Source organism: Vulpes vulpes, chromosome 7 (assembly GCF_048418805.1).
Source record: "Vulpes vulpes isolate BD-2025 chromosome 7, VulVul3, whole genome shotgun sequence".
Taxonomy (NCBI): domain Eukaryota; kingdom Metazoa; phylum Chordata; class Mammalia; order Carnivora; family Canidae; genus Vulpes; species Vulpes vulpes.
In genome coordinates, this window is record NC_132786.1 from 7564661 (window position 1) to 7578993 (window position 14333).

Consider the following 14333-nt stretch of genomic DNA (forward strand, 5'->3'; position numbering starts at 1 on the left):
GATAGTCACACAGAGAGAGAGAGAGAGAGAGAGAGAGGCAGAGACATAGGCAGAGGGAGAAGCAGGCTCCATGCACCGGGAGTCCGACGTGGGATTCGATCCCCGGTCTCCAGGATCGCGCCCTGGGCCAAAGGCAGGCACCAAAACGCTGCGCCACCCAGGGATCCCCATATTTAATTTAATCTGGAGTTTTCTCACTCTTCTCCCAAAGCTGCACTGTTACTCAGGCGTGGATACAGGATTCATTTGCCTGAGCCACCAATAGTCGCAATGCAGTTTGCAACTCCCGAGAGTTACAAACAACAGGAATTAACAACAAAAACTATCCAGTAGCATCAACTCTTAAATGAAAACAAGATCCAAAATTCAAACCTTTGTTGGTGGCTGGTCAGGAATGCAGTTGATCCGTTCTGCTTCATCTACCACCGGGCACACAGCAGAATCAGGGGTGGTACTTGCTGTCCCAGGATCTGGGGTAACTACTGTCCCAGGATCTGGGGTAATCCCAAAAACAAACATAAAATAACCATCAGACAGATTTAACATTATAAGCATTTGATATGGGACACCTGGCTGGCTCAGTGGTTGAGCATCTGTCTTCGGCTCAGGGCATGATCCTGGAGTCCTGGGATTGAGTCCTGCATCAGGCTCCTTGCAGAGAGCCTTCTTCTCCCTCTGCCTATGTCTCTGCCTTTCTCTCTCTCTCTCTCTCTCTCTCTCTCTCTCTCTCTCTCTATGTCTCTCATGAGTAAATAAATAATTTTTTTAAAAAAAATAAGCATTTAATATGATTGTCACAGTTCTTAATACCTCCAAGTCTATGAAGTATATGAACTCTACTACTCCAAGTATATGAATTCTACTGCTGATTGGGCTTCACCCTGATGTCCTTGAAATGCACACATTCACTTTAGAAAGCCTCATTTTGTTCATGCTAACTGTATTTACCTCTGTGTATATTGCATCCTCTTCTTCCACCACCAACACCCTTTTTGAGATGGTTCACATAAGAGCAAGGAGTTTGGCATTACCATTAGATCAAAAGTTCACCAAGGCAAGAACCAAATCTACTTTCTCTAGTCCAGGAGTCAGCAAACTATAGCCCATGGGCCAAATCAGGTCACAGCCTGACTTTTAAATAAAGTATTGCTGGAACATGGCTACACTCACTTTTTAATGTATTATCTATAGCTGCTTTTGTGCTACAATGGCAAAATTGATTAGTTATGAGAGACCATATGGCCTGCCAAATCTGAAGCATTAAGTACCTGGCCCTTCACAGAAAAGTCTGCAGACTTCTCTGGTCCTTTACTTATACCCCCAGCAGCTGGTTACAATATGTTTGCACATAAAACATGCCCAGTGTGTGCTGTCTTGAACGTTACCACCCTAATCAGAGTAACCTCAATTCTGGTTGCTCCGTCAACAGGCATTCCCTCAACAGGAACACTTCTGAGTGATAGTCTTATGTAAACATAAAGTCTCCTATCTCAAAAATGTAAAGGAAGGCCACCAATCTAAAAATTGGCAGTTAGGGGGAGCCGGCGGGCCCGGCGGGGGTGGGGTTGCAAAAAAAATTTAAAAATAAAAAAAAAAAATTGGCAGTTAGGAACTGCCCAAGGGCCTTGATTCAGATGTTAAAATCAGTTAAATAAAAAGGACACATTTATTACATTCTAAAGTAAGGAAGTAAGAGTTCTTTAAGTTCCTCTGTGGTAAGTTAATAAGGACATTAAGATAGAACAATGAGGCTTTTAATTAGTTTTCTAATTTCTTTTCCAATTTAAAAGTGATGGATTAAGAGGACTTCAATTTTGTGCCACTTTCTGCATAAGGATTTTAGTTGCATCTTCAAGATCATGGAATTTTAAGAGTTAAGCCATCTTTAAGATTATTTGATCTAACTCCTCACAAAAGTAGAAATTGTCAGGGCTGGGACAGAGGGAGTGGGAGCAGAGAAGTCTTCTTCTAGCCATAGACTGACCCTTCATCACTTGGTTCACAGAAGCTGTTCCTAGATGAACCAGATAAAAAATCAGGGATAACTGAGCACAATCCAGCCCCTGTTTCTGAATAAGACAATTCAATAATTGTCTAATTAAAGAAGTCTGGTAGTTGCTACTTTCTTAAAAACAGAACTTTCACCTAAAATACTTTGATTATATATTTATTCAATTGCCTTGCATGTAAGAGATAATTAGTTAATAAAGGTTAATAATGTTGTTAATGAAATGAGAGTTCATCAATGCAATTCAGCAAATTTATGTCAAGAGTCAGTTGTGGAATCCTGCAATGTGCTAACTGGGAAATAAAAGTATCAGCTTAGGCGTACAGTGAATACCTAATGAGCTGCCACAAGCCACAGTTCCAGTCAGGGGCTCACCAACACACATATAACATCCCTCCCCCCCATAAACACACAGACGCATTCACACCAATGGACAGGAGACCATCACTTCCCTGCCATTTATGAGGTTTCTACTCTGATAAGAGCAACACATAGAGGAGAACATCAGAGTTCCTTGTTACCTTTTGATTCCAAAGAATCTTGAGCTGAAAGCACAAACAGAGGAATAGTGATGATAAACACCATAAGCAGAAGAACACTGAGCATAAGCTCCAAAGTCGTGAAATCTTTCCACTTCCTTCTTGCCATCTGCAAAAAAAAAAAAAAAAAAAAAAAAAAAAGAGAGAGAGAGAAAAGGCGGTGGGGGGAAACAATTTTAGATTTGAGTTTCATTTAATTTATCTAGTAATTTTGTAATGGACAAGCTCAAATGTCACTTAAGTAAAATGAATAACTAGCAAACACTCAGGTACACATCCATCATCTAGATTAAAAAATTATCAATTCATGACAATCTTGTTTTGTCTTTATTCCTACTTACTTCTCTCCCTAACCTTAGATTATTTTAAAGCAAATCTTAGATATTTTTGAATCTGAAAATATCTAAGTATTGGGGCATTTCATTGGCTTAGTTATGGAACATGTGACTATTGATCTCAGAGTTGTGAGTCTGAGCACCATGATGGGTATAGAAATTACTTAAAAATTTATTTTCAATATTTAAGTATTAAAAAATAAACTTCACACAACCCAATGAAGATATTGTTAGAACACCAAAGGTATTTTTAAGATAATTTTTAATCATCAAATATCTAGTCAATGTTGAAATTTCTCTCATTGTCTAATTTGTTCTCCTTTCATCAGGATGCAAGCAAGATTTATATATTGTAATTGGTTTGTGTCTGTTAAGTGTTTTGTTGTTGTTTAGAGAGAGAGTGCATATGCACTTGCATGAGCCTGGGGTAGAAAGAAGAGAAAGAGAGAGAATCTTAAGCAGGTTCCGTGTCCAGCATGGAGCCCAACGGGGGGCTCAATCTCATGACCCTGAGATTGTGACCTGAGCCACAATCAAGAGCATGACACTTAACCAACTGAGCCACCCAGGGTCCCTCTGTTAATCTTCATTCATTCAGTAGGTTTGTTCTGTAGATTTCCCCATAGTCTGGATTTTGTCAATTGCATCTGTGGATATACTAATATGTTTTCCTACCCTTATGTTTCCTGCAAATTTAATTACCAGATCTAGAGTTTTGGCAGATATAGGTCTTTTTAGCAAGAATGGTGCATAGCTCATATACAGTCTTCTGGCAAGAGACACATAAAATCTAGCAGATTCTCCCTTTTTCATATTAATAGCCATTGGTGAGTATATTTCTTAGATCCATTATTTCACTAGTTGTGACAGTGATACTGTAATTATACCATTCCTTATATACTTGATGAAATATTACTATAGAGAAAAACTTCCCCTCATCTGTTATTTGGACATAAAGATAAAATTCATATACGGAAGGTAGGATAAATGTTTGACCCTATTTTCTGGGTTTCAGAATAAGGAGTTGTTGCCCTAACACCCTTGAAAGAGGACCAGTGAGATTATTTGCCCAATATATTTGTGAAGTTATGGATTTAAACACATCTTATCTGTACTAATCCATTGATATTATTATTATTATCATTAATGCTCATTCCGTCTCATCTGCACCTAGTGGGAGTCTCTTCAGATTGGTTCCTGGTAGTCTTTGATAGTTTCCTTATTCTCTGTTATAACATGAAGATCTAGGCCTATTTGTACATCCCCTTCCCCCAGACTCAAATCAAACATCTCTAAGGAGGCTTTGTGTTTTTTTTTTTTCTTTTTCAGTGGGAACAATACTCAGAAACCACAGTTTCAGTGAGAGTTGGTGAATTCTACAACTAAAGATACCTAAAGGATCATCCTGACCAACTGGCTACCTTTGGAGTCCTAGGGAGAATTGTCAACTTAAAAAAAAATACAGAAATAACACATTTATTACCTATGTTAGGGTCGTTATAAATCCTAGCTGGGGATTAAAATATTTTGCCAAGAAGTTTAAATCAGATGTTCAGCACTTGCCTACTGTCTCAACCTCAGTGAATCTAAATCTCTGGGGTTAAGGCTTGGATATCTGATTTTTTTTTTTAACTCCACAGATAATTCTAATATGCAACTATGTTTCAGAAACAGTGACCCTATCATGGTCTTATAAATTGTAAAAATGCATTTTATCAGGTAAAAATATATTAAGAAATGGTATCTATAAAGTTAAAAAAAAAAAAAAGAAATGGAACCAATAGTCAAGACCCTCTATTTTATGCATAAGTAAAGTAAGGCATGGTCAGTCAAGTGTCTTTTTCAGAGCCACCTAGTCAAAAACTAGGACCAAATTTCCCAAAAGGCTGAATGTAGTTCCCTTTGGTTACTGTATCTCTCCTGGCAACTTTTGGTGGGCCCCTCATGGACAGAATATGCTTGAGCCTACCACAACTTGGTCTTCAACAACTCATCTCAACCTATCTTATTCCTGACCCCTTCTACCAATCAGCTCCTGATCTCGATCAGATTTGAGCCAAAGGGGGTGCCTGGGTGGCTCAGTGGCTGAGCATCTGCCTTTGGCTCACATCATGATCCTAGGACCCTGGGATCAAGTCCCATATCAGGCTCCCTGCATGGAGCCTGCTTCTCCCTCTGCCTTTGTCTCTGCCTCTCTTTCTCTCTATGTCTCTCATGAATAAATAAATAAAATATTTTTTTAAAAAAAGATTTGAGTCAAAGTATTGCATTCCAGTCTGTAAAGAACTTGATATGTACCAACCAACTACTACTATCAACTGCCTTGGAACTGAGTATCCTTCTCCTCAAAACATCTAACTTCCAGAACTTCTGACCACAGAGCTTCCCACACAGAAGTTGGTGGACTCCCCCTGTGGAGTCTGACACAGCAGCATGTGATCCCCTGCTCACTACTTCCTGCCAAACACACCACACACTGGAATCAACAACGAAGCTGGTCTTTTGGGGGTGCTAAATGCAGACAGTATTTTAAGTCAAAATTTGTGTCTTAAAGACTCATAGAATTCAAACCCTAAAATCATTCTTCTTCATATTCAGAGGTCCAGGACTAAGAATGCCTTGAAATATCTTCTCACTGACAAGGAAGGATGATGGAAAGTCAACCTTCACTCATTGAACCTGCTAACACTAGGGGAGACCGTGCCCAGAGAGCAGCTGAACTGCTCCCAGGATGGATACTGATACCATAAGTCTAGGTATGGAGCACAGCAATATGGCAAATGTTTGAATAAAAATAAGATACCACCTTCCTAAGGGTGAATATGATGAACAAGACAGAAACAGGACCTGAAGGAGGAAAGGAAAAAACTCATAGCTGTTAAAGCCTGGACCACCGCAACTGGCAGTGTCACTGGGGCCTTTGAGCAGCTTCCCTTAGTCCTACCACAAATGCACAGACTACATTTAAGGTTTTCTTCCGATAAGGAGTTAGGCACTGTGTACCCATTCAGATGACGATTATGCCTCACAAAAAGTCCTTTCTAGAAATCTGCCTCAGTGTCTGCATTGCAGGATTTTGTCCTTTGTTAGGGATAATTTTGATTCTGGCCTGAGCTGTGGCACCGTCCTCCAGCAGTAGCAAGGAACATGACTCCCCTATCACCCACTCCGTATCCTTCCCAGGGTTGTCCCAGATGCCACTGTATTTACCACCTCCTTCTTCTGACCCACTACTACCATTCTTTAGAAAGGGGGTCCTTTGCAAGTTAACATTCTGTATACTCTGTCAAACATTGAGTAAATCGTATCTTTCAGTCACTTGTGCCAAATTCCAACAGCATTTTATTAGATAACATTTGCTGTCTTTGAAAAGGAAAACTCGACATTTCATGCCATTAGCTGAGCTAAGTTTTGAGAATCACTGAAATATCCTGTTTACCTAAGATAGCAACATCCTATTCTGATCGCATTCTATATATGCAACAATAGTGAGATACTAGAATGACCAGGCTAATTTTCCATTATACCGTGGATGATGAAAGGACTGAGGTGTTATGTGGTTTTTAAAAAAGATTTATTTATTCATTTTAGAGAGGGAGGAGGGGCAGAAAGAGAGGGAGCAAGAGAAAATCTCAAGCAGACTCCCCACTGAGTGTGGAGCCCAACGTGGAGTTCAGTCCCATGACCCATGAGTTCATGACCTGAGCCAAAATCAAGAGTCAGATGCTTAACTAACTGAGCTACGCAGGCTCCCCTATGTGCTATGTGTTTTAATGACACTCTCCCAAGACTTAGGACAAGTCTGTGGCACAATTAGGGATGCTGACTTCCGCCTTAGAGATTGTCTTTATGACCTCACTGCCTCTTAGGTAAAGGCAACACTCTTTCACATTTTGTGTGAGGATGTTCATCTATAGGAGCAGACACAGCACTTTTTCAAAAGCATGAGAAACTACATAGAGCCATATTGTAATGCAGAAATGTGTCATTCAACAGGAAGTGAAGCTGACAAGTCACAATCAATACATCAAGCAGCATGGAGAGAAAAACGTCTCTTAGAAGATCTTCCATAGAAGAAGTAAACAAATCCATTGTCAAGTTGGATGGCGTGACGGAATGATTTCTAAAGTGAGTTTCATTGATCTAACTAGCTCCTTGTATCCCCTTGAGCAATAGGAGACTGCACATCAGCAGAATCTGGAATCAGACATAGTGAGGAGTGTAAAGTCAAAGGGAAGAGGAGAGCAGAGCAGAACTGCCTCCACGAGTGGGGCCATTGGTTTTGGGGCCTCACAAGCTTGTAATGCCATCACTTTCAAGACTAAATGGTACCACTACAGTCTAATTCTTAGTAATAATTATAGCTAATGTTTTGAGGTTTCTCTATCCAGTATTTTCCAGACATTACTAGTTATCTTTATAATCCCCAAATGCAGGTATTATTCATCTCTATTTTATGAGTAAGGAAACAGAGGTCAGAAAGGTATAAAACTTATCAGCAATGATAAATATTGGAGCTGAAATTCACTCCCAGTCTATGCTCCAAAGGCATACTTCTCTTCAGAACTATAGCAAAGCCCACACCCTCTCCCAACCCCACCTTCTCTCCTTATCAGAATCCTGCTTCTTCAGTTCAAACAATACCTCCTCCAGGACTTAAAATTAACCCTCTCTCCCTCTCTTGCTCTCAAACTCTCTATATCTATATTCATAACTCTGAGGACAATCTGTCTTCCCCTCATAAGTTTTAAGCTGCCAGAAGCCAGTATGTGAGAGTCTCTCACCCCTCCCTGAGTGACCCCTCTCAACCTGAGAGCCTGAGATACTGACTCCCTGGTTCTGTGGGCAACTGGGTGGGGCAAGGGCAGAGAGTCCAGGGCTGGGGCATGCTTCTGCTGAGAGTTGCCTCTTCTGGAAATCCAGATCCCTTTCAATTAGCCTAATGATGCCATTATCATTTTCTTTGTGCTCTATCATGGGGAAAATGTTGGGAAGAACTCTACAATGCTTCACTGGATGCCCCCTGGCAAGTGCTCTAAATGAGCATTTGCTGATTTGGAAGTAAGACTGAGTATAAATACCACCATGTTATGCTCTCTGCCACAGATGCACTTCAGAGAACCTGCTCCTCTTTCCTGAGGGATATGAGAGGGATGAAAAGCAGGAAACAGTATGCCTTCATCCTAACAATCTCACCAGTAACCACAGGAATCCAAGTGAAAAAAAGAAAAAGAAAAAAATCAGATATAAACAATTATAAAAAAAAAAGAATACAGTTATTTATTTTACGAAAGGATTCAAGTCAAGCTTTCTTTTAATCAACCATTTTTGAAGGATGGAGAGATAATCGATATCTCTAGGGAGTTGGGTTGTTTTTTTTTTTTTCAGAATATACAGCCACTTCCCTCTCTATATGACCTTTGTAACTATAGCTTATATGAATTACAGCTTTCATATGAGCTGTAAACATAAAAAGTAATAGCTGGAAACCATCTCTTTAAAAAAAATATTCATTCATGAGAGACAGAGAGAGGGAGAGGTGGAGACATAGATGGAGGGAGAAGCAGGCTCCCCACAAGGAGCCTGAGGGACTCGATCCCAGGACCCCGGGATCATGCCCTGAGCCGCAGGCAGATGCTCAACCGCTGAGCCACCCAGATGTCCCAACCACCTCTTTATAAAGAAAACATATATGAGTAAATCCACTTTCTGGAAAACAGTGCTCTTCACAACCCCTTTATTAAGCCCAACCATAGCTGAACACCAGTTCACACCCCTCTGCTGCTCTACCCTCCCCTTGCTCATCATTGCTTAAGGCCCAGTGGTCTCTCTGTGCAAAACTGCCCCCAACTCCACAACAGACACCCGAGAGGTATTCTCTGCTCTGTTATACTCAGCACAATGTTCACGGCTATTCTTCTTTTTCCATTTTGTTACAGACTCATTTCATTTAGTACATCTTTACAAGAATGCCAATGAAAGTTTGGAAAGGAAAACAGGTAAAGTCCTGTGACCAGTCTACCATCTTGAACCTTTCTGGGTAGGTTTTAAAAGTTCCCCAGATAACTTAAATACTCAGCTCCTTCTATTCCTCTTTGAAAATCACTTTGGAATTTTGAGTTTATCAGCGGACTTAATAATATTGCAAGATACTATGCTATAGAGTGGGAGTGCAGGTGTAAATTGAGGACAGTGAAAAATGGGACAAACATTAAGTAGGAGACAGTAACAACTAAACACCAAATAATATATTTGGAGGGAGTAGTAGGGGATGAGTAACCTCTTGTGAAATTATCAAGCCCATCAAAGCACCCTTTCCAGTTCCTCCAATATGTCAACACACCCTGTCTATCCTCAGCTCATTTGTGGTCAAGTAGATAAGTTTTTTCCTAAAGCTTTTTCCCAAAAGGTGCATCTACTTACATAGGTTTGCAATACCCCTTTTCTCTCTCAAATTGTGAGCTCCCAATGTATAAAAATGATTGCTCATACCTTTTTATTTCCTTCCTAAGTATCTACTAGTCGAATCTGCATAATCAATACCTATTGATTGATAATATTTTACTTCCTGGTCAATTACTGTGCTAAACATTTCATTAGTATTTTCCTGCTTTATCTTATCCTGAAACTCTCCTTCTCAAAACAGAGAGCTAGCTAAGTAGGTCACAAAAAGACTTGCACTTGACTCCCTGCCCTACCATTTCTTGCTGCATTAGCCAAATGAATTTCCCTAATACTGGTGAGTCTTGGTTTTCTTATCTGCAAAAATGAAATTAACAGTACTTAGAGTATTACCTATCATCACCTTCTTTTGTGAAAATCAAATCAAACACTGTATTTTTTAAGATTTATTTACTTGAGAGTGAGAGAGAGAGAGAGAGAGAGAGAGCAAGTGGGGGAGGGGCAGAGGGAGAGGAAGAGGGAGAGAAGCAGCCTCCCCACTGAGCGAGGAGTCCAACACAGGCTCTGTCTCACGACCCCAAGATCATGACCTGAGCCAAAATCAAGTTGTGTGGCATCGCACCTAACTCAGGGTTTCATGAGGTGGGAGATGCATATTCCTGACTGCTGCCCTTATGAACCTTTTCTGATCCTCCCTCCAATCTGTAGAGTGCTTTACGGCCATATGTTGGGTGAGTCACTCATTACCTGAGACACATGTGCAGAAAGGTAGGAAGAAACAGTGGGAGCCAGGGCGGCAGCTTACCCATCCAAGACCCACTTTCTGCCCCAACAGCTACTGCTCCTCTCGCAGGCTGCCTTGTAAATCCCACTAACTTTACTCAAAAAGCATATCCCTGCCCATCTTCCCTCAGTCCCTAGTATAAAGCTCCCAGCTTGAGAATCTTGAAATTACTGTTTGAGAACAGCCTTGCAGCCTTGCTCTCCATCCCATCAATGTGTCCTCACGCAAACTCCATATTCTCCTCAATCCTTTGCCCAAGGATGAAATCACAAGGGGATTTGCTTCCTATACACTGATGAGAAATTGCTCTTTGTCAACATAATGCCCTCTTTTTTTTTAAAGATTTCTTTATTGAGAGAGAGAGAGGAAGAGAGCACACGGGAGTGCAGAGGGAGAGAGAATCTCAGACTTCCATACCTAATAGAATGAAGTTAGCTAATGAGGTGAAGAGTGATCTCACATTCACTGGCAAAGAAAGAAGTTATCAGAATGCCCTAAGTGGCCATGTCTCCTCTTTGGTTGTTGCTAGTGGTTATGAGATAGGGGATTGTTTATTTTAAATCCCTCCAATGTTTATAAAACACATTGTGTGAAAGATGATGAAGTAAAAGGTACCCACAGTCAAATGTAAACAAAACATGCTTAATGAAGGTTTGGCAAAAACCATTAAAACTATGTACACTCTCAATCTGGAATTCCATTTATAGAGCTTTAGCCCACAAATACACCTGCACAAGTATGTATAGATAAAGGTTTTTTACTGTGGCATGACATGAAACATCCATAACAGCAAGAGATTGAAACTAGTGTAAACATCCATCGAGAGAGGACTGAGTAAACAGCAAGAGATTGAAACTAGTGTAAACATCCATCGAGAGAGGACTGAGTAAAAAGTGCAATAAAATAAAATTCATTGATATTCAAAATTATGATATCGTGGTTAAAAAAAAGAAGTCCACAAGTTATTTGATACTCCTCCCTTCAGAGGTGGAGCCACGTCCCCCATCCCTCACTCCTTGGTAGGCTGGACTCAGTGACTCATTTCTAACAAACAAAATATGGCATAGGGCACGGTGCATACCTTCCAAAATAAGGTTATAAAAGGCAGTACAGCTTCTTCCTTTCTATTTCTGTTAGATCACTTCCTCACTCTTTTTCTTGGTTCATTTCTTGGAGAAGCCAGCTGCATGTCAGAGTGACACTCTAGCAGGTTGTTAGAAAGGTCCAACAACCCACGAGAAACTGAAGCCTTTAGCCAACAGCCAGGTGAGGGCACCACCTCACAAGTGGGTCCTCCAGCACCAGTCAAGTCTGCACGTGGCTGCAGTCCCTGGCAACATCTTGGTTGCAAGGTCAGGAGAGACCTTGAAGCAGAACCACCTCAATGAGCTGCTCCTGCATTTCTAACGCATAAAAGCTATGAGGCAAAAAAACATTTATTGTTTCAAGCTGTGAAATTTGGGGCTAATTTGTTATGCAGCAAGAGATAATTAATACACATGGGTAAATAAGACTTCTCATAAAGTATCATTTGCATTTAAAAAATCCTTTGTCTCTTATCAAAAGTCTTTTTATGTCATATATTCAAATACAGTTACCTGCTCTCTGGAACAATAATAATAATTTTCTAGCTATAAAAGAGAAACATTTCCTTAAACCTTAAGAAAAAAACAAACACTGTCATCAGCATCATCTGGCTAATGTTAGTTTCTGAATCACAGGGATCCTAATGGTGAAACCTACAGTCTCATTTAGGAATGCAACTTAGGAAAACAAAATCAAGACAGATGGCAAAAGGCAAATACAACAAGAAAACTATTTAAATTGCTTAATTGTTTTTTTAAAAAAATATTTTTAGGGGATCTCTGGGTGGCTCAGCAGTTTAGCGCCTGCCTTTGGCCCAGGGTGTGATCCTGGAGTCCCTCGATCGAGTCCCACATAGGGCTCCCTGCATGGAGCCTGCTTCTCCCTCTGCCTGTGTATTTGCCTCTCTCTCTCTCTCTCTCTCTCTCTCATTAATAAATAAATAAAATCTTTAAAAAAACATATTTTTAACAAACAGCTACTTGGAAGTCCGTCATCAACTTTGAATATTCTATTTCATATTACAAAAATTGTGCAATTTGATAATAATGATAAAAATAACTAATGAAGAGTGAGTGAATGTACTAAGAAGTCACATAATTTGTTGCATACGATCCTTACAACAATCCCATGTTACTTACTCCTATAGGCCCACTTACTAATGGGGAAATTAAAATTTTAGCAAGGTCAAATAACTTGACTAGTGTCACACAGCTGAAGAGAAGCATAGCCACAATTTCAACACCTGGCCTTTGCACTCGACAGCCAGAACTTTCAACCATTACTCTGTATTCTATGGTATAATGTCCCATATTGTACACACGCTTAGTTTTTTTTTTCTTTTTTTTTTTTTTTAGGCTTTTTGTGAGATTGTGGTTTTATCGGATAGTATCTGGGTCATTAACCAAGTACTCAGAATGTGCATGATACATGGCTAAGCACTTAGATGCATTATTTCCATTAGTCCTCACAGCTACCTTATTAGGAGGGACTGTTATTATCCTCATTCTACAAATAGTTAACGGGGCCTGCTAGAAGCTGCAGTGCCCATGGTCCAGAACTCAGAGCCAAGCTTCCAACCAGGCAATATGACTCCAAAGCCAGCTTCCACAGTGTAATGTAAATATAGCAAACTTCTATATTTATAAATAATTAAGGCTGCTAAATTAAGATGAGGTAGGATGTATGGAAGATGGCTGTGTTTTTCCAGAAACAATCATGGGGTTGGAAGGTTTAGGGAAAGAAAAGGAAACAAATATGTGGCAACATTTCAGTCCCCATAGCACCTGGGAGATTCAAAGTGCTTTTGTAAGCATCCATAGAAGTCAATTCGCTTTTAGTTTATGGCCCACGGCAGTGTGTTAAATCCTCTGTGAGATGAAGGAGAATGAGCTGCTGATGCACACTTTCCATGTTTATTCATCATCGAGTTATCAATGCTGTGTCTTTGGGCAATTTATTTATTACTCATCAATTATGTATTAAGCTCCCAAAATGTGCCAAGCACTCTTCCAGGAGCTGGTTCTAAAACAAACAAAACAGATAAAAATCCTTGCTCTCATGGGATTTATGTTCTTATGGTTAGAAAAAAGACACAATAGACAAAATAAGTACATCTATGATGGGTTAGACTGTGGTAGGTACTACAGAGAAAAAACGGTGGAGGCGGCAATGAGGAATGTGGTGTGCTTTTGCTTAGACTGGTCAAGGCAAAGCTCACTTGGAAGGTTCAAATTATTACTGTACATAAACCGTGCTGACTGCAACAGTAATTTTCTCTTCTTGAATTAAAGTGGTTATATGAATAGTTACCAAAGGTCATTTTCCTGGTATTGTTATAACTGTTTAAGCAAAGTAGATAGATTAATCAGGTAGGGGCCCAAAGTGTTGAAATAGCTATCTGAATTAATCTGGAAAAACTGGATAATCAATTGTCATATTTTCTAAATACGGTGTCTGTATCTGCATAGGATCATCTGATCAGTGTCTGACTTGCATATGATGATCTAAGTCTTTCTTCTAAAAACCCTTTGATAACACAAGGCAAGAGATCTAGTGGAAAAAGAGAGGGTTAGTTTTACAGACTAGGAATCACTTGCAAAAAGCAGTCTGGCAAGTCATGACTACTTCTCTAAAGTAGTCTAAATCCATGACTAAATCCTGGGCAAAACTCCCTGGGTTGGCTCATCATCTCCCAGCTACTATCTAACCACTCTGGGCCTCAGTTTCCTTCCCTGAACCACAAAGGGATCACCTCTATTAGACATGTATGGCCTACTATGACCCCAACATCAGGACATGCAAAGGTTTATCTTTCTCATCATCTTCTGCAGCTAACTCCCAAGCTAACTTCAATGGAAATTTTCTTCTTCAGAGTCCCTCTACTCATGACTCTTCCGTGTTTCTGGAGCAGTTTGTGAAGTAACTTTATTAGCTCATCAAAACTCACTTGTGAAGGAATGGTTGACAACGAGAAATCACTGACATCGTGTGCAAGTATGAGTGAAACAGTGATGAGCTATCTTAAAACTAGGGTACAGGACAGAGTGTGTCCTTCTACTTCATTTGCTCCCTGATATACTTTGGCTCAACTCAGCTCAGCAGTCCAAGACCACTTCCCTCTCACTCCCTCCCTGCCCAGCACACTTGTACTCACTCTTCTACCACCTGACATCAGAGTG

The 14333-nt window shown here is 40.1% G+C and overlaps 1 protein-coding gene across 3 annotated transcripts in view; it reads right to left on the reverse strand.

Moving 5' to 3' along the window:
- Positions 1 to 14333, reverse strand: part of MGAM (maltase-glucoamylase) — a 136725-nt gene that overhangs the window by 73065 nt on the left and 49327 nt on the right. For all 3 annotated transcript variants that reach the window (XM_072762837.1, XM_025982204.2, XM_072762836.1), the window contains 2 exons: positions 2530 to 2656; positions 373 to 494 (listed from right to left, as the gene is read on the reverse strand). In XM_072762837.1, the coding sequence (XP_072618938.1) occupies positions 373 to 494; positions 2530 to 2656 (249 nt within the window). The remainder of the gene's footprint in view (positions 1 to 372; positions 495 to 2529; positions 2657 to 14333) is intronic.